This window comes from Peromyscus leucopus, chromosome X, assembly GCF_004664715.2.
Source record: "Peromyscus leucopus breed LL Stock chromosome X, UCI_PerLeu_2.1, whole genome shotgun sequence".
NCBI classification, from domain to species: Eukaryota; Metazoa; Chordata; class Mammalia; order Rodentia; family Cricetidae; genus Peromyscus; species Peromyscus leucopus.
Window position 1 is genome coordinate 33946115 of NC_051083.1, and position 21102 is coordinate 33967216.

Below are 21102 nucleotides of genomic sequence, written 5' to 3' on the forward strand. Positions count from 1 at the left end.
TCTCAAACTCATCAAATTATATATTTAAAAATCTACCCTTTTTTACTGCTTGTAATATTTTATCTTGATTTAAGAGACATGACTTTACATGGGTTACAAGATTCTGGGAAAATATGGGCTCCTGTTTTGTTGTTATCTTAATGATGCTGTCAGTGGTCAGTCAACAATTTGAAGCTTAATAGAGCTGCTGAAAAGTACAGCCTCTGAAACTGGGAAACCCGATGATCTGAGTAATTCTCAGCTCATTTGGAACACTTACTTTATGTATTCCTTATTTGAAGATGTCATTCATTGGAAGACTTATGAGGCCATGCTACAGGCCCCTAGCTATCAAACCAAGTTGCATACATTTCCAGAATACTATTCTGTATTGATCTGACATAATTATGTAAGTAACAGCTTACTGGAGGCAGAAAAGAATGTATCTCAGTGTGATTCTTAAAATATTTACTTTTGCCAGGCGGTGGTGGCGCACACCTTTAATCCCAGCACTCGGGAGGCAGAGCCAGGCGGATCTCTGTGAGTTCGAGGCCAGCCTGGGCTACCAAGTGAGCTCCAGGAAAGGCGCAAAGCTACACAGAGAAACCCTGTCTCGAAAAACCAAAAAAAAAAAAAAAATTACTTTTTTCTATATATTATCAATGGAAGAAAAGAGATATTAGAATTAAGACATTTAGACACCTGATATTTTGAGAGGTTGAATTTGAAACTATTTATCCTGCAAATTCACAGTAGTCATGTTTATATGGCCACTTAGCTAGAAACTACATGTCTTAGTTAGGGTTTCTATTGCTGCAATGAAACACCATGGTCAAAAAGCAGGTTGGAGAGGAAAGGATTTATTTGACTTACATTTCCACATTGCTGTTCATCACTGAAGGAAATCAGGACAGGAACTCAAACAGGGCAGAATCCTGGATGCAGGACCTGATGCAGAGGCCACGGAGGGATGCTGCTTGCTTCCATGGCTTGCTCAGCCTGCTTTCTTATAGAACCCAGGACCCCCAGTTCAGAGATAGTATTACCCACCATGGGCTGGGCCCTCCCTCATCAATCACCAATTAAGAAATTGCCTTACAGCTGGATCTCATGGAAGGATTTTCTTAATTGAGTTTCCCCCATCTCAGATGATTCTAGCTTCTGTCAAATTGACATACAAAACCAGCCAGTACACTACATTTTCCAACTTCACTTGCAGCAATATAGAGTCAACTAAATTTACATCAACAGAATATAAGAAGTATCAACTCACTTGTACTGACTAAATTTATGTCAACTTGACACAAGCTAGAGTCATCTGAGAAGACAGAACCTCTACTGAGAAAATGCCTTCAGGTCAGGCTGTAAGCAGGACCATAGGGCATTTCTTAATTAGTGATTGATGGGGGAGGGCCCAGCCTATTATGGGTGATATCCTCCCTGGATTGGTGGTCCTGTGTTTTATAAGAAAGCAGGTTGAGCAAACCATGAGGAGCAAGCCAGTAAGCAGCACTCCTCCATAGCCTCTGCATCAGCTTCTGCCTCCAGGTTCTTGCCCTGTTTGAGTTCCTGTCCTGACTTCCATCAATGATAAACAGTAAGCCAAATGAACCCTTTCCTCCCAAAGTTGTTTTTAGTCATGGTGTTTCAGCACAGCAATAGCAACCCTAACTAAGATACCACATTAAAGAAAATCCCTCATTTACTTTTCTCCTCTGGTAGCATGCACAGCACCTTTCCACACTAGGAAAGCTATCCTGCAAGGATGGGGCTTCCATATGAATAACAGCTTGATTTCCTCATGTTCTATGAATCAAGTATGTGGTATCATCAGAACAGGGTCTTGCCATCAAGATCTGTAGGGTAACCAATAGCACGGGCAATCACCTGTAATGTTGGGGTTCTATGGAACCTTACTGACCAACAACTCCAAAAGAAGCAAACCATTCCTAGCAAAGCGCTTTTTATTTGTTAGCCTATGGTATCTAGTAGAGTGACTCCATTTCAACTTCTTCTTTATTGAGTAAGTATACATGCACACATATATGTATATGTACACACACACACACACACACACACACACACACACACACACACACACACACCTGATCCAGAAAGACATCCCAGTGGTGCAATAGTGTCATGAATATCATGGCAGTAACAACCACTTTCTGACTGGATTTAAGCCCTAGTCCAGAAGATGAAACTCATACTTGGGACCATTATCAGGCCCAAAACCTGTAGCCCTAGAGTGTAATCTACTATTATGCTACTAGATGAATATGATATTAAACAGATTCCTAGCAACATAACCACAGATTACTATATCTCTCAACCATCATCAGAGAAACTTCTATTTGTAGTGGATGGTGATTAACAAACACCCACAACTGATCAAGGTACAAAGAATAAAGATTGTGGAATACTTAGCCCTAAATGGAACATATATACTGAACCATCCTCCTCCAGAGGTCCCAGGATCACTGCAGAAGAGGGACAGAAAGAATGTATGAGCCAGAAGTCATGAATGACTGCAGGAAAGAGTGTTTTCTAGACATATCAGTGCAATTCCACATATGAACTCACAATGGTTGTGACAATATACACAAGACCTGTGCCAGTGCAAGTCAGACAAAATCTCAGCATGAAGAGGTGAGATGGGCACGGAGTCTCACCCCTACTCAAGGAGCTGTTAGCAACTGTTAATGTAGGGAGAGGGAGAGTCAGTTGTCTTTAAAAGTGTAGCCCCCAGTAGGCTGACTGCACAACCAGGAATATACAGGCATCACAAATTGGACTTGATGGGTTTTAAAAAGTGGGGATACAAATTTGAGTGGGGAGGTAAGGGATGTATCTGGGGGTAGTTGGGAAAGGGGGATAAATATAATCAAAGTACAATGTACAAACTCCTGAAAGAATAAGGGGGAGGGAGGAAATCACTTGCCTCACACTTCCATCTGGTCTCTAACCCTGTACCATCGGTTGCAAGTGTAAGAGTGGCAGTGAACAAGCTTCAACTATGCAGATGATGCCAACATGCTAGGGCAGTGGTTCTCAACCTTTTTAATGCTGTGACCTAATATAGTTCCTCATGTCATGATGACTCTCAATGTTATTTCTGTTGCTACTTTATAACTGTAATTTTGCTACTGTTATGAATCATAACGTAAATATCTGATATGCAGGATAGCTGATATACAACCCCTATGAAAGTCATTCAACCCCTCAAAGGGTTACGACCCACAGGTTGAGAACCACTGGTCTAGGGGATAACAAAAACCTATAAAACAGTTGGGTGCTCAGTTTAAAAGCAATTTCTAGAGCAGTGCTACTGTGCTAACAGCCTGGTTCACTCAAATCTATCCTGCTATCTATCAAGAGGAAAATTTAAATCTTACTTAAATCATTGGATTTGCAGGCTCTTTGCTACATCATTTTAGCTAATTTCCCTACTTTTGAGGCTTGTAGTCTCTAAGCAATACTTTCTAAGTTACACACACACATGCATGCATGCACCCACATGCACACACATGCACACATACACACTCATAGGGAAAAAAACCCAACACTATCTATACTGGCTAGATTTTAGTCAACTTGATACAAGCTAGTCATTAAAGAGGAAGAATCCTCAATTGAGAAAATGCCTCCAGAAGATCAGGCTGTAGGCAAGCCTGTAGGGCATTTTTTTTTCACATTAACTGGTATTTATTCAACCTCCATATGCTAAATCATGCTCTAGGTACTAGGGTGAGGCATTGCGCATAACAAATACTGAATGTACATTAAATTTACAACATATAGTTATAAGAGATTAAATTAGAATATATCTTATATAGCAGATATACAACACACACATGGACATAGGGAACAAGATACAGAGTTCATTACATATGGATAAAGTGGGTTGGTATCTATTCAAACTTATATAGAAAAAGAAAATCAGAATGTTTTCTTAAAATTCTCAAAGACTTCTAAAAATTTGATGGCAGTGTAACAGGTGAAAGATTTTGGCATAGGAGAACTATTAATAAGGTCTTTCATTAAAACCAAATCAGCTGCCATCTTCTTGTGGCAACTCACAAACCCTAGACCAACAGCTGTGGAGCCTACATAGGACTGAACTAGGCCCTCTGCATGTGAGAGACAGTTTTGTAGCATGGTCTGTTTGAGGGGCCCCTGGCAGTGGGACCAAGATCTGTTCCTGGTGCATGAGCTGGCTTTTTGAAGCCCATTCCCTATGGTGGGATGCTTTGCTCAGCCTTGATGCAGTGGTGAGGGGCTTGGTCCTGCCTCAACTGAATGTACCAGGCTCTGTTGACTCCACATGGGAGGCCTTACCCTTTTGGAGGAGTGGATGGCGAATAAGGGGGCATGAGGGAAGTGGTGGGAGGGGGGACTGTGGTTGGTATGTAAAAATGAATAAAAATTTTTTGAAAATCTGATACCATGAGGGATTTGAGAAGGAAATTTTACCACTGACCACATAGCTCATCTTTCTCTTCATTGTACAGTATTGAACCCAGGGCATTTTCCTAATGAGTGATTTATGGGAGTGAGCCAGCCCATTGTGGATGGTGCCATCCCTGGGCTGGTAGTCCTAGGTTCTATAAGAAAGCAGGCTGAGTAAGCCATGAGGAGCAAGATAAGCAGCACCCCTCCATGGCCTCTGAATCAGCTTCTGCCTCCAGGTTCCTGCCCTGTTTGAGTTCTTGCCCTGACTTCCTTCCATGATTAACAGTGATAAGGAAGTGTAAGCCAACAAATGCTTTCCTCCCCAACCTGCTTTTTGGTCATGGCGTTTCATTGCAACGATAGAAAGCCTAGCTAAGACAGCACCTTTATCTATTGTACATCATCAATCTTACTGCTTCAGTAGTCCTCCACAGCATAAAAGATACCATCAATACCTTTTTCTTTCTTCCTTTTTTTCTGAGACAGATTTCTTTGTGTAGCCCTGGCTGACCTGGAACAAGCTCTGTAGACCAGGCTGGACTTGAACTCAGAGAAATTCACCTACCTCTGCCTAGAATGAAAGTGTGCCTGTGACTAGAGTGCTGGGATTAAAGGTATGTACCACCACCACCAAGCAATACCTTTTTCATGTATATAATCCCATCCTCTATGCTTATATCCTGTACTTATATATACTGTATATAACCTTATACCCTGTACTTGCCTTCACTTGCATCTTGTGTTCTGGTTGCACTGGCTATTACTTGGATGCACCTTGTGCAAAAAGAATTCTATGCTCACACTCCAGTCAAATGGAATGGTCTTTTACACTCTTCCACATCCTACCATCTCCCATCCATGATCTAATTCTTTAAACTTTATACCAGAAAATACAAAGAAGCTTTTCTATCCCTAAACAGAACAATTCTCTCCTTTTGCTATACTTCTATATCACTTTGGACAAACCATTTATTAAACTGCATATCTCCCCAAGTTATTAGAATTTCTTTGTTTTTTTGAAACAGAGTCTCATTATATAGTCCTGACTGGCCTGGAACTGCTATTTAAAACAGGCTATCCTGAACTCAGATATCTGCCTGCCTCTGCCTCCTAAGTGTAGGGAATAAAAATGTGTACCTCCCCACCTGGCCCTATTAGGATTTTTTTACACGTCTGATCTCATAGAATATATGTTCCAAAGGCAAAGTACCTTGTGTATTTTCATACCTTTGGCAGTTAGCATATGACTTGGATCATATCTGATGAATACTGAAAAGACAACAGAAGACTATAACAGGTCACATGTTCACAAACCCTACACTTAATCATTCTTACCTATTCAGTGCAAATGCATAGTGGAATTTAATGTTGTGCTGATCAGCCAAATCACATGTAGGCAGCATCTTCAGTGTTTCTACCAGCTTGACCATTGCATCATAGTCCTGTTGGCAAAAATGTCTCAAGACTGTGAGAAAGAGGAAACAGTTCTTCATAGATTTTTCTCCATAGTTATAAACATAAGACAGACTCCAAATTTAAAGATAAACCTTTCCTTGCAGATAGTAGTTAGTGGAATTAATGGTAGCCTTGACAAATACAGAGAAAAATATCAAAAAAGAAGATAAATGAGACAGAAGAGGAATTCCTGCTACCAGAGGGCACACACACAAGGATCAATAAAAATTTTGTTAAATCCAAAAACAAAAGCACAAGTGAGCCTAGCAACAAGGAAAAAGATGTTATGTGTTGAGTGTGGGAGGATTAATACCAGCAGCAGAACTTTGTTAAAATGAGTTGGATAAATACACATAAAAAAACTTAGTCACTTTACAATACAAATGGAGAAAACATCTTACTGCTTCCTATTTTGCCCAAATCAATCAAATTAGTCTAAGAATTTCTCAGCTGCAGCACTGTTGATATTCTAGACTTATATCTCTGCTCCAGGATGCTGTCCATGTATTGTTGGATGGATAGCTGCATCCCTACTAGAAGCCACTAGTACCCCTGCCTTACACAATCAGTTTTGACAGGTAGAATGTCTCTGCAGACAATGCAAAATACCAACAAGCTGAGAACTACTATTCCAAATGCTGCATACATTACCCTAGGGTTTAAATTGCTACCATGTATGTCTCCACTAGGTTCCATTTTAGCAGTGCCACCAACAAAAACCCATTTAGTCAGGCTTAAAATTACTGGTATTAGCCAATTCACTACCAGCAAGTCAACAGGGATCTTCCCACAGAATCTGACACTTGGCTTTAGACTTTGATGCTACTGCCTCAGAAAAGAGAAGACAATATATCCCAGGAAACTTCCAGCTCTTCTTTGGGCTAAAGAGTTCTACCAATGAAAAATTAAGAACTGAAGGCATTCAGGAAGGGGAGGGTAGAAGCAAGTCAAAAACTAAAAAAACAAAACAAAACAAAAAAAAAAAAACATTTCAAGAGCAGAGGTGTGGTGGCACACACCTATAATCACTGCATTGGGGAAGCAAAAGCAGGAGCATTGGGAGTTCAAAGTCATCTTCAGCTACATGGCAAGTTCAAGACTCAATGGGCTACATAAGACCCTGTCTCCAAGTAACAACAACAACAAAACCAAAATCAAAAAGAAATACTTCAAGAAAAGTCAATCACATTTTCTTGTTGCATAATACCACCTGTTATTAAAAGCAGGTAGCTGTATTTGTTTGTCACTCAGGCCACAGGATCCTTAGTAGCTGACTCTGTTCTTGGTCCAAACCATAAATGGATGTCTCTCTCCATCATTCAGATTTACACAATTGTGATCAACAACCTCTAGTGCAGCTTTGTAGTATTCTACAAGTAAAGCATATTATCCTTTGTGCCTCCAGAAGGAAGAGATGCAAGATACCCTTAAAACCAGTTCAATATTGAAGAGAAATACTCAGTTTTCCCCCCAGGGTTCCACACCTTGTAACCTGGGTCTCAAAATTTTCCAGTAACTTCTGATGCCTATATTAGAATCTGCTTCCCTAGTTCCTTAACATAGGTCAGCTACTACTACTCTCACTGAGGAGGGGTGGTAAAGAGAGAAAGACGTGACAAAGGCATAAAGGAAATGCTGAAGAAATGAAAACAAGGGCAACGGAGCTAGTCAGCCTCTGAATCTTAACTTTACCATGCTCTGTGAATCTGAGCAGGTTACTTCATTTCTCTGTGCCTCAAATCTCTTCATTTGTAAAATATAAATAAGAGCAAACCTAAACCATGGGGTTCAGAGGACTAATCAATCAGGATTTACAAAAGGCTTGGAGCATTACCTAGAATAAAATACATGTAAAACATTAAATTCTTAGTTTCCTATTTTAAGCACAATGAGGGCCCTTGTTGGAGTGCTTACTCCAGCTCTGATATGACAAAACTACCTCTAAATAATCTACAATAGCCCATCACCAGGTCACATACCTATTTAGATAGAGCAGCTTCTTCATCACACTCTTGATGTAAGTAAGCATACTTTGTATGAGAAATTCCTTATGACAAAGAAAAGTCAAGCATATGCTAGCCTCACCTAAGTACACCTCATACCTGGATATCACGGTAGGACAGAAGTAAGTTAATGATAATGTCCGATGTCAGAACCTCAATATTATCCATGCGGAATTTGATCCGAGTCAACTCTTTTGCCAGTTCATCACCCTGGTATTTTTCTCTGGCTTTCCGGATGTCATTTAACAAGGTTTCTTTGTAATAAGCACTAGAGAAGAAAACAAAATCCCCTGATTATATACATGCATCAAAGACTCTCTTGAGTGCTCAAATGAGCATGGTTCTCAATAACATACCATGGACCTTGGCCATCCCTGAGTCTTCCTAAGTCAGTAAACATGATAATATCTACCTTTTTTGCATACTGAAGCAATAAACTAGTAGGTGATAATAAAATTCAGCTTATTACAATCTTAAAAGTTATCTTCAAAGCTTAACTTTCTGATAGTCTAGATAATTTTCAATGCAACTCCCCAAGAATTATAGATATGTACACACACATGTACACACACACACACCACACACACACACACACACACACACACACACACACACGGCATAAAGCAAGTTTACATGATTATTTAATTTCCCCCCACTATCAACAAATTATCAAAAGCCAAACAATACTCCAAAAGACATAAAACCTAGGCAAATTCATTTTAAAAACATTTTCATCTACTAAGTGTTCCCAGTTAGTAGTCATGAAGCTGTTTCCAGGTGAAGGAGGATGGAAACTACTGGTGTGTCCAAGAGCAATCCAACAAGGGGTACAAAAAGGCCATACCAGGAAGATTACAGACAAAGACAACTGTACCTTCCACTCTTAGCTTTCCTTGTTATATTTTTCTGCAAAAATATTTTCCAATATAAAATAAAAAAATTTCTCTCTTGTGAGCATCTTGTGAGTTTTTACATACTCTCTTTTTGTTTACATTAAAGCAGTGTAAATCTATCCTGAAATGTTATCATAGCCTCTCGTACAGCCAATATTAATATGTGGTACTTCATTTAAAACTTGAAAAACATTCTCATCTAGTGGTATAGAACCCAACTTACTATGATGACCATAGACTTATTAAGTATCTTGTCCATTTTCCAAGTAATTTTAAATAGAGCCTGGGCATTACCAAGTGGTAATGCTATTATCCCATTGAAATTATATAATTGTAAAGAATAAATTTAAGCTTCTTACTTAGTAAAGAGTAAATCAACTTTAGAGAAAGAAAAGGAACACAGATAAAATGAGAACAAATATTACTTAGCCTGAATAATTATAAAGTGATGGCACATAAATGTGCACACAGTACATAGCCTGGTCCGATGCTCCTAATAAGACCTCAATTAACATTTAAAGAATAGAGTGATAGCCTACAGAAATGGTTCTGATATAAAAATACCAGTGCACTTCTTCCATTCTTTATTTCCTTATTTGTCAACTTCCATTACACTAATGATGAGAAAATTACTAGATTCTGCCAGTGTTTAAAACTGTTAACTGAATGAGTCATTAAGTTGGGTGGCATCCATTGCCCATTCAGCAGGTTATAAAGGCATCAAAGCTATTAAGGTGTTATTAGTTTGGACTGACAAGTAAAAAGTTATACCTTAGTCTTGTTTTCAAGTGTAACTGAAAATCACTTTAAAAAGAAAACATAATATGAACAGTAACTTTTATGCAAATGAAATTATGCCTGGCATGTTGGGGATATCAGATATGTAGTAAGTATGTAGCCATTTCTGCATCTAGTAATGAAGAAGGATGTTGCTAATCATTGTAGACTTGGAAATGATTTCTAAGTGCTTTCTAGCTTAAGACTCAAGATAGAGATAATAAACCTGCCAGAGTTGGTACTTGGGCTAAAAACTTACCTGCCAACCATGTTATAGAGGTTTTCAAACATAAGCACCATTAACCCTCGCATTAACAATCAACAGACACCAGTCATAGGACAGAGTTTTTTGAGCCTTTGGAAATTAAAACAAATTCCCCTAAAGCTTGTTTTCCTCCTAATACATGAATTTATTGAATGAGGAAACAAACTTGAATCTATTTCTTACAAAGACATCTGATCCCTCTGTCAGATTCAAGCTATATACCTCTTTGTTAGACCTAAAAATATGCTATTAGGAGAGGTTTCTCTCTAAACTTCACTAAAATTTTTCCTTTCAAGTAAGACAATAGCTATGAAGGTGTCAGAGAAACCCTTACTTGTTTTCTGTTGCTGCCATATGGGTTTCTAGACTTCTTTCCCACTAAAGTGTGCATCCCAAGAAAAGGCAATAGGACAGAAAAGGTGAGAAGGCTATTAACAAGTGTGACTTTCATGCCAGTACTTTAACAGTAACCCTCCATGGTTCAGGGTGCCATGATCTGAGCCAAAGTATGACATGAGGTCCTTGACATTTCATTACAAGTCAGTTCTGCCAGTCCTTTGGATTTTCATTTGTTTTGGAAGAACAAATCCTTCTTATGACACAACTTACAGGAATAAATCCTTTAAATTGGCTGTGAGCAAAACAACAGGGATCCTCTGGTTAAGAATCATTTCCTGCCCTTAACTTTTCAACTAACAACACTGAAGGTACAGTTTATTTAGCACTAAGGCTCAAAGAGGGGAAGTGACTTTTCCAAGGCTAACCAGCCGAGCAATCACCTAAGCCAGAATTCATACTCAAACCTGTCTGCCTCTGAGTGGACACTGTAGCCCCATGACGTAAATCTACAGATAACATGTCACAGGACATCCTGAGGTCAGGTTGGCTGAAGCTTGACTCAATGCATGCTTATGACAAGAACTTAAGGTCAGAATGACCTTGCTCTGGCATTTTGAGAACCTGAATAACTAAGAGTATAAAATTATGTTCAGAAACTATCTGAAAACACAGAATCTTAGAGTTGAAAGAGATCATTAAAAGCAGTCACAGAGTTAACTTGCCTGTTTTATAAAGGAGAAAGAACATAAGGAAGAGGAGTTACATATCAGTGTCACATAGGGAACCATGACTAGCCCCAGGCCCAGTTATGACCATGCTCTTTTCTCTTCTCGCTTCATCTCAGGAACTCAGCTTAGTGAGACACTAAGTGGGTAATGATGGATTCCAAAATGACTAAGTGGGTGGCCAGTGATCCCTATTCTCTGGACATCCTGGTCACTTCCAAGTATACCACCTCCCTGAAAGTGAAGGGAAAATTTCTGCAAGACTACCAGGATTTTTAGTGGCTGATGGAAATTACCATGAGGTCACACGGATGTCCTTAAGGAGGCTAGTGAACCTGTCCACCAGAGGCATACACAGTGGGCCCAGGATGGTGTCCCAGTTGGGCTGCATATACTCTGAGGCTCGTCTTTGGGCATCACTCTCGCAGCAAAAATAATCAGCACACGGAGTCACAGTGTAAGGGATGAAATAATAATTTCCACTAGATGCCTGGAAAAAAAGAAACAAAAAGTATTTCAGAAAGCAAGTGATATAGAAGCACATCTCTGGCCCTGAACAGACAGACCTGAAAGGACAGGGAAGGAGAAGATGCACAATATGAACAACACTTTGTGTGATTATCATTTCAAACCTATTAGGCTCAAAACAGAAAGCCAGTCAATTTCAAAATCACTACCATCTGTGTATGCCTCTGAATTTCACTGGCAAAATGCTAAAGAGTTTTAAGTTTTAGAAACTATGTAAGTTCATTGCCTGTCCTCCAAACCACAAGGAACTTGGACCCCTTGATAACCAAGGATTATCAAGTGGCATATTAGTTTATAGTGTAAATAAAAATCCACATTATTTGATGATTTAATACAGGTGCTATTAACTTTCGTGAATAAAAATGGTTTTGCAAGAAGCACACGTTAATAAATATGACTACTTTCAAAGATTTTATGAAAAAAATCTGTTGAAATTTTCCCAACAGTAAGCAACACTCATGTAAAGCAACATCTTTTGTTCTATAGAATAATTACAGTTGACTAAATCCTGATCCTTTGAAAAGCATAAGCATTACCTCTAAAGGGTGTAAACTCTGTATTCAATTTTTAGCACACGGAAGGCTAAAAATACATTCTTTATATGACATCCTTATAGTCAACCTTCTTTATAACTATAAATATATAAGCATGCAAATAAACTTGGCATACATATATGATTAAATAGGATGGAGACCAGTAGCCTGACTCTGGAAAACAGTCTTTTGAAAATACTGGAGGTTGTGTCAGGAAGAGTTTACTGAATTGTTGGACAAAGGGCTCCCATGGACCACCCCAAACATCACAGGAGATTACCAAGGATATTGGTTGCTTTCCACAACCTGATAGTAAGGCCATGTTGCTCAAGACAACACTTACTTATGTCATCAAACATGGAGAAGTCAAGCTGATAACCAACTAGAAACTTCATACTTTCTGACAAGCATTTATGCTGCTGGAAGTTACTCTGCATGGTAGCAGAGGAGTAAAGTAACCACCAGTGCCACCAAACTAGAAACAATTGCAACCTACAATGTGACCAGCCTGCAAGATATACTGGTGTAATGGTGTCATAAATGTTACTGGAGTAACCAATCACTTTTTGATTGGATTTAAGTCTCACTCCATGATAGGGAGCCAACACCTGACACTGTTAAAGTGGCCAACAACTTGAGATTAGATTGGTCATGGACCTAGGGAAAAACCTACTAATGTTATTCTGCTAAAGAAACATAGCAATAAAATGACTCCTAATGACATACTGCAATGCCCATAGATAAATGTATCACCCAACCCTCATCAGAGAAGATACTTTTTATAGCAGATGGGGACTACCACAGAGACCCACAACTGGACAATGTACAGAATGTGAGAGACTTTGGAGTACCCAGTCCTAAATGGGTGTCTCTATCAAACTCCTCCCCTTAAGGCTTAGGTATACAGAAGAGGAGGCAGAAAGATTACAAGAGCCAGAGGTGGTAGATATCTCCAAGAAACAGTGACTTCCAGACACAACAGAACTGATACACATATGAACTTACAGAAACTGTGGCATCATGCATAGGACCCACAGAGGTTCAAGACAGACAGGGTATCCAAGCATTGAGAGGGTTCTGAACACAAAGTAACACCCCTAACCAACTAGCTAACTTCCTTTTTGTTTGTTTTTTGTTTTTTGATTTTTCGAGACAGGGTTTCTCTGTGTAGCTTTGCGCCTTTTCCTGGAACTCACTTGGTAGCCCAGGCTGGCCTCGAACTCACAGAGATCCGCCTGGCTCTGCCTCCCAAGTGCTGGGATTAAAGGTGTGAGCCACCACCATCCAGGCTAATTTTCTTTAGCAGTGCATCACTGGGTATATCAACCACACTCCATGGCAGGCCAATGTCCAGGAGTAATTGGCCACAACAAAATGAACTCCATGTGCTGTTTTGTGGTTTTCTTGCTTCATTTTGTTTTGGGTTTTTTTTTAAATATGTAATTTATTTTTATTTTGTGTGCATTGGTATTTTGCCTGCATGTATGTCTGTGTGAGGGTGTCAGAGCCCTGGAACTGGAGTCACACACAGTTGTGAGCTGTCATGTGGGTGCTGAGAATTGAACCTGGGTCCTCCGCAAGAGTATCCAGTACTTTCAGCTGCTGAGCTTAGCTCTCCAGCCCCTCTTGTTTTGACATTTTGTTTTATTGATTTTTGTTTGGATTTTTTTTTTAGAAAGAGAGAAAGAAAAAACATGAAGTTGAGTGAGGAGGAAGGAGGGGAGATCTGGGAGGAGAAACATGATTTATATATGTACACACACACACACACACACACACACACACACACACCTATGTGACATTAAGCAGGGGGGAAAGAAAATGCTGGAGGTTTATTTGAATGCAAATCCAACAGGAACTAAGACTAAGTAGGGCTGCTCAATAAGCTAATGCTATTCCAGGTTCTGCTAGAAATATCTAGAAAGGAAACAGTCTCAGTGTTTTCTAGGTTAGTCTGATTACATTTAGACCATTGTCCCAGCTTCAAATCAGACTGACTGTCACCAAGGTGAACATAATTAATTTGAGACTAAATTTCATGAAGCCCATTCGGGTCTCAAACCTACTGTGTAGCTCAAGATGACCTTGAACTCCTGACCCTCATTTTCCTGCTTCCACTTCCCAACTCCTGATATTACCGGCATGTTCCATAGGCCCTTCATGTACTCAATCTTTTGTTTAAACTTTCAGAAAAAAAACTAGCTTAAAAATTTAGACCTTCTTTGCCAACAGCCTATTAATTACGTTTGGTGGCCTATGCCTGTAATCTTAGCATTTTGGAGTTAGAGGCGGGGGGGGGGGGGGATCAGAAGTTCAAGGTCATCCTCAGCGCTACAGGAAGTTTAAGGCTAACCTAAGACACATGGATACCCAGTCCCTGAAAAAAATTAAAACTTAAATTCCCATAGCTCAACTTGAATTTTGAAAGAATGTATATGGCACGAGGAACCATTCATCTGACTTTTTCCAATTTTTAAACTAAAGTAATAGAGGTATCCAGGAAGTTGGACATGGTGAAGATGAAACATCAGAAAATACTTTTGTGGGCTTGGGGAGATGGTTCATTCAGTACAGTGCCTGCTGCACATGCATCAGGACCTCAGTTGGGATCCACAACACCCAAAGCCAGACCTGGGGCTTGTCTATAATCTCAGTCCTGAAAGGCATGGATAGGCAGATCCCTAAAGCTGACTGGACAGCTAGCCTAGGTAAATAGATGGTCTCCAGGTTCAATGAGAAGCTGTCTTAAAAATGAGAAGAGTAATTGAGGAAAAGAACTGACATCAACATCTGGTATTCATCTGCATGCACATATGCATATACCTACATAAACATGCATATATCACACAAAATAACTTTTAAAGTATACTATGTCCCAGTAGGGCATCAAATAAGGGACAAGACTTTTAAATTAAAACTAAATGGATTAATTATAGAGAAAATTGTCACAATATCATGATCTCAGATCAAGCAGAAAATGTGGGAAATTTTACAGGTTAGAAGTTTTCCTTCTTTTTTTTTTTTAAGATTTATTTATTTATTATGTATACAGAAGAGGGCACCAGATCTCATTACAGATGGTTGTGAGCCACCATGTGGTTGCTGGGAATTGAACTCAGGACCTCTGGGAGAGCAGTTGGTGCTCTTAACCTCTGAGCCATCTCTCCAGCCCCCAGAAGTTTTCCTTCTTAATAAAATCTGCTTGATGAAAGTATAGGTCATATTCTTTTTTCTATTTTAATTTAAAATATAATTCCTCTGAAATTCTCTTTTTGCACCTTGTTGGGCCCTGTCATGCCACATTTTGAATCTTAAAATAGTCTGTTAAAAACAATTACTAATACTATCTCACTAAAACACATTTTAAACTAGGTGAGCTTTATCTTGGGGACTAGAGGATCGGTATTTTTGGCTTTGCAGAACTCCGAGTTGTGGTGGTATTCTAATTGTACTGAAATGTGATTTTGATTGTATGTTAATAAATAAAGTTGCCCGGGGGTCAGAGCTATTAGAGCCATAGCAAGAGTGTGGCGGTGGTGGCACACGCCTTTAATCCCATAGATCTCTGTGTGTTCAGGGATACAGCCAGCATTGGAGACATATGCCTTTAAGACCTGGGGGGCTGTACTTACAGGCAGTGACGAGGCAGTCACATGTTTGGGTTTACAATCAATGAGAAGGCAGAACAGAAAGACTATGTAAAGACATACACACAGGAAGTAGGTCTCTTTCGGAGAGCTAGGAGCACCGCAGGAGGAAGGGTAAGATTTTAGCTCTGAGCTCTGACCTCTTGGCTTTCTCTTTTACATTGGTTCTGTGTTTCTTATTTAGTAAGACAGTTGGATACATCTACACCGAGTATCTGTTCCAATTACTGTACTCAGCTATGGGAATGTGGAAGCTGACAGGATACCATCCACAAACAGGAGCAGGGGCTATGAGCCAGTACAATTTTATGTATAAACACAAATTCAAATTTCTTATTTGTTCATGTCATGAATTAATTATTTCCAAATATTAAAAGAAATTTTTAAACCATCCTTTGGTCTGGAGAGATGAATCAGTGATTAGGAGCACTGACTGTTCTTAAAGAGGACCCGGGCTCAGTTCCCAGCACCCATGGCAGTTCATAACCATCTGTAACTCCAATTCTAGGAGATCCAACATCCTCTTCTGGCCTCCATGGGCATCAGACATGCCACATACATATAGGCAAATACTCTTACATATAAAATAAAATAAAATAAAATATTTTTAAGAATCCTTAGCTCAGAGGCCATACAAAAACAAGTAACAGGTCTAGCTTGTCTCAGACTAAGTCTTCAGATGCTCCATTAACCATGAAAATAAGTTTCTCTGAAAATAATTACCCTGCTGTGAAACAGCAACTGGAAACCATCCCTGAGGGTACTAGCTACTGGCTGACATTGAACCCCTCAAAACTAAAGTGCCAATATTACAAATAGAAGGGGCAAAAGTTCATGTGTGTGGATAATGACTGCAGAAGGGTGGCACATAACAACTTCACTATCATCAGGAATTGCCTGCACCCGGGGAATGAAAGACCCTTCCTTCCCTCTCTTGAATACTTTGGAGTTCTCAGAGACTAAATTGCTAAGCAAACTAAAGTTTCGGTGTGTTAAAGACAGTTTTTCCTCAACCATGCCAGAAAATCCATGTTGCTAAAGAAAATTAAAGCCATTTGCATATTCAAAGTTGCAATGTTTTTTAAACTGAAACTGGTGGTTATGGTAAAGGCCTTTCAATTTCAGGCTGAAGGAGAAAAACTCCAAGTGTATTGGTGAGGTATAGAAGGTAAAACCTTTGAAGAATTATAGTATATTTTAAGGGTATTTGTTCACAAGCACCTTAGAGCCTACCTCCAGAAAAAATCACCGTAACTGATTAAATTCCTGGTTGAAAACCATTTAAAGTTTCTGTAAAAGGTTGTAATGACATGTAACAAATGGAAAAATACCATTCAAGAAGCCTCACTAAATAGTGATAAGAAAAGCAAAATTCTGGAGCATCTAAGCCATAATCTGTTCAAGTGATAGAAATTTTATTCATAGTGTCACCAAGAAGATGAGATTCTCCCCAGCTCTGGGTCTAGGATGACACTATGTCCTGGTGTTGTAGGTGCTCTATTCCTATCAAGTATGATCAAAAGGAACAGAGCTTCCCCTTTTTCCTTCAAGCACCTTCCCGCCTTTTTTAGGGCAGAAGCTCTATCCTAAGCAAAGAAGAAAAAAAAAGACAAATACTATGTTCTGATTGTTTTTATCCCTGCTTATTCAGAAGGTGAAGATTCCATGCCAGGAGATACAAACTACCACCTTACCTCGTGCATCACTGATAGGAACAGCATTAGCCCCGCAAAAGTAACTGCCTCCATTGCCTGCTCCAGAACATCAGTATAGTATAGTTCCTGAGGAAGAAGTGGCTATAAGGACAGCTTCTCAATAAGGAGCTGACTTTATGTGTAATGCAACATGTGAAATTTCAAGTCTATGGACAATGTTAAGAAACACAGAACTTGGTGGCAGGCAGCTAAGAGGAGCCTCACAGCACTCCAACAGCAATGAATGAAAGGCAGATCCACTTTAAGTTTTTCAGAGAGCAAGTCAGAACAGACTTCAAGAGCTGGACTTGTGACTGAGGGCAGAGGAAAATGGTAGTAAATGCATGATAAATAATTCCAGATTGATGTTTAAATTTTAAAAGAACAGAAGGAACCTTTGGGCCTAGATTGTTCCAAATACTAGAGTTTGCAAACAGTGACGACGACGACAACGACGACGACGATCAAATTTTAAATTGCCTTTTGGCAGTGAAGGTGCTGTCCCCAGAAGATGGAAAAGCCAACTATCATGAGAGTTGCCCAGGACTTTTGCCAATTAGTAGCAATTAGTATCCCAGCAGCTGAGGAGACCTGCAGATTTGGATGTAGATCTGCTAGACAGCTTACTTAGTTCACATGGTTTCCCTGATCCTGATTTAGTGTTGAACTTTATTCCTGTGAACAGCATATTAGGCTTTCTTCCCTGGCAAGACAGATTGACTGAGATCGTATCTTTGCCTTCTTATCTAAACATCAGTTATGAGGACTTTTTCTCTGCCCTTGATCAGTGTACAGCTTGTGAACAGCGTCTGGGAAAGTAGTGGTCCCTGGTTGTATAATTTGATTTCAGGATTTTGGACAAAAGGACCCAAGTGATTCTGATGTTTACAAAGTACCTATAAAACCCTGTACATACCTAGTTTAAATACCTCATAGTTTATCAACAAGCATAAAAAAGTGATTTACTAGAGAGTGAATCTGTTTGTGTGCATGCACATGTGTATGAAAATAAATTTATAAATGGGGGCACTTTGAAGAATGGAGAACACAGACCAGTTCAAACAGGTAGTGGCAGTGTCTTAGGAGCTAAGATTTTAGATGTAAAGACTTCAGTTCCTGCTACTTCTCTTTCTGTGGGGAGTAGAAGGAGTGAGTAGAGCTGTTTTAGTTGTTTGTGGTAGGCAGAGATAGTTAGTCTTTCTTAGTGACAAACTTCAATTTTAAGAATAATATATTGACTTACTGAGTGCAAGTATTCTCATTTTGAGACAGAGTCCGAGACTCTGGATTGTTGACATGTTGAAAGTTTGCTCCCCTGCAGAGCAAAGGGAAACCTCCTCAGTTTTCTGTCAATTTCATTTATTCATTATAGTAAACAGTGTGACTTGAGAGTAATGGTCTGGTATCTGGTCTGTGTTGTTAAGATCATTTGAGAAATAAATCTTACAATATTGAAGTACAGAATATAAAAATTTAAATAATGAATTAGGCAGTCAAAAACCAAAAAATGGTCATCTTAAAGATGGAAAATGTCCTTAGAGACAGCTTTTATTTCCTTATTTGTGTGATGATTAGTCAGCTGTATAGTACCCAAAGCATTTAAGAAATGTATCCTTTAGCTTTTTATTTAAAATAAACATTTGGGAGAAGTTACAAGGCACCCCTTCCCTCAATAGTAACCTGCTCCTCTCTCCAGTGCACCTGGGGTTTTCTTTGCCCAGTAAATCTCAATGACAACCTTGCATAATGATTAAGTAGGATGGAGGCCAAAGTCTGCAAGCATAATTTAACTTGATCTATGTTCTCTTGTATTCTAGAGAACAACACTGGTTCTGACAGAACTGAATTCGTCATAGATGTTTTTCCCACACTGCTAATCTTTGGGTGGAAGCCATTCTTTACATTTGATGGACAGTTTTCAGAAAACTTTATCAACAAGTGTACAAGAGTCATGTACATTTAGAACAGTGCCATTTTAAAACTAAACCTCAGAAATCTCAAAACCAGCAAAGAAAATGGGTTTGAAAGTATGGTGTGGAATTGCTTGTCAGACTCTGAAGAATACATGTTTCAGCTTTGGATTATAAGCCACATTTATGATTTTAAAATATATTTGAAATAAATTTATTAAAATAAAAAAGAACTGGACTTGAAGACCACTAGTATAAAAAGGGCCCACATGTAATTATTTCATACTGTGAAACATGTTATGCTTCAAGGAATCATCAAAACACAAGCAAGGGCCAGTGAGATTTCCACAAAGTTGCCCTCATACTTTCAAAAGGACAATAACAATTACTCCACACATATATTATCATTCTCTCCCTCTCCCTCTCTCTTTAAAAAAAGCAATCAAGCAAACAAAAAAGTATAGATCCTACATGTAAAGCTTAGGGAACACCAAGGAAGGGGAGTAAATGATTGTAAGAGCCAGAGTGTCAGGAAGTGTGCTGTGAAACATTCTCTCCTAGGAATGGCTGCATAAAAATGACTGGAACAATAGCATTATTAATGGACATGTTAATGTGGAAGGGGGAAACTTTCCTGGAGTCCCATCCTTAGATAAAGAACTACAGGCAACTATTGACAAATAGGAGAATTAGCTTCTCCCAGGATGAGCTCCCTTTTTGGTAGTCTAATGCAAAGTGGTCAGCCTTGAAATGATACATACACAAACAAAAAGAGACTCAGCAGGTTGTATTCATATATATATATATTTGTTCATATATATATAAAACACAAATATAATCAAAGTAAAAGAAGCTATCAATTTGATAGTGGGGGGCATTGGAGGGGTTTGAGGGATAACGGTTTGCTAGAGGAGGGAAGTAATGTAATTCTATTTCAACTAAAAACATAAAAATATTCTAGACCAACTAGGAAGACTAACAACTGGATGCAACACCCACACAGCAAGATTCATCAGAAACATGACAGAGACAACAAAGGACAAGATTGTTCAAGAGCTCAGCTGCAACAGTCATTCAGGGAGAGATTAAAAATAAGTGCCCCTGCCCAAGGCTATACCCTTCAAGGAGCCACATTGAGAGTGGCACAATGCAGAGACATAGACTTCACTGTAGTTCAACGAAGCCACAAACTAATATGCAAGTTACAAAAACAGCAGGTTCAGAGGTGTGTGTGTGGGATCAATAGACACTAATGCAACAATAAACTACCTTAAAATGTCCACTTTTTTTTAGCAAAACACAAAAAAATACACGAAGAAATAGGACAGGGTAAATCATAATACAGGGAAAAGAAAAGGCAGCATTATCTGCCTTTGAAAGGACCTAAATATTGAACTTAGAAGACAATGACTTTTAAACAGCTATTTTAAATGTTAAAAGAACTAAGGGAAACCGTGAAAGGGTAGAAAGCAGGAAGCAGAGAGGAGAAAATGGGAGCAGGAGGATTGACAAAGACAAATCACGTCTAAAAATACCATAATGAAACATATTTTGTATGTTAATTAAAAATAAACAACCAGGGCCAGCCAGATGGTGCAGTGGGTAAAGCTGCCTCCTCAAAGCACTGACTACCTGAATTCAATCCTGGGACCTTCAGGGTGGAAGGAGAGAACCCACTCTTCAAGCTGTCCTCTGACCTCACCACAGTTGCTACAACATGCACACCCATACATACAAAACAAACAATCAAATAAATAAATAAATGTTAAAAGTGTAAAGCAGAATTAAGCAAAGCCAAAAAGGGAAGGCATGATAATAATGTCTCAAATAGAGAGTATCTATAAACAGAAGTTATTGTAAAACAATAAAAAGAACCAAATGAGTATTCTGAAGTGGGAA

General features: G+C 39.1%; 1 protein-coding gene across 1 annotated transcript in view; it reads right to left on the bottom strand.

Moving 5' to 3' along the window:
* Nucleotides 1-21102, bottom strand: part of Map3k15 (mitogen-activated protein kinase kinase kinase 15) — a 128680-nt gene that overhangs the window by 77051 nt on the left and 30527 nt on the right. Inside the window, exons 4-6 of the mRNA XM_028873253.2 lie at nt 11188-11381; nt 7992-8160; nt 5770-5876 (exon numbers count right to left, since the gene is read on the bottom strand). Coding sequence (XP_028729086.2) covers nt 5770-5876; nt 7992-8160; nt 11188-11381 — 470 coding nt within the window. The remainder of the gene's footprint in view (nt 1-5769; nt 5877-7991; nt 8161-11187; nt 11382-21102) is intronic.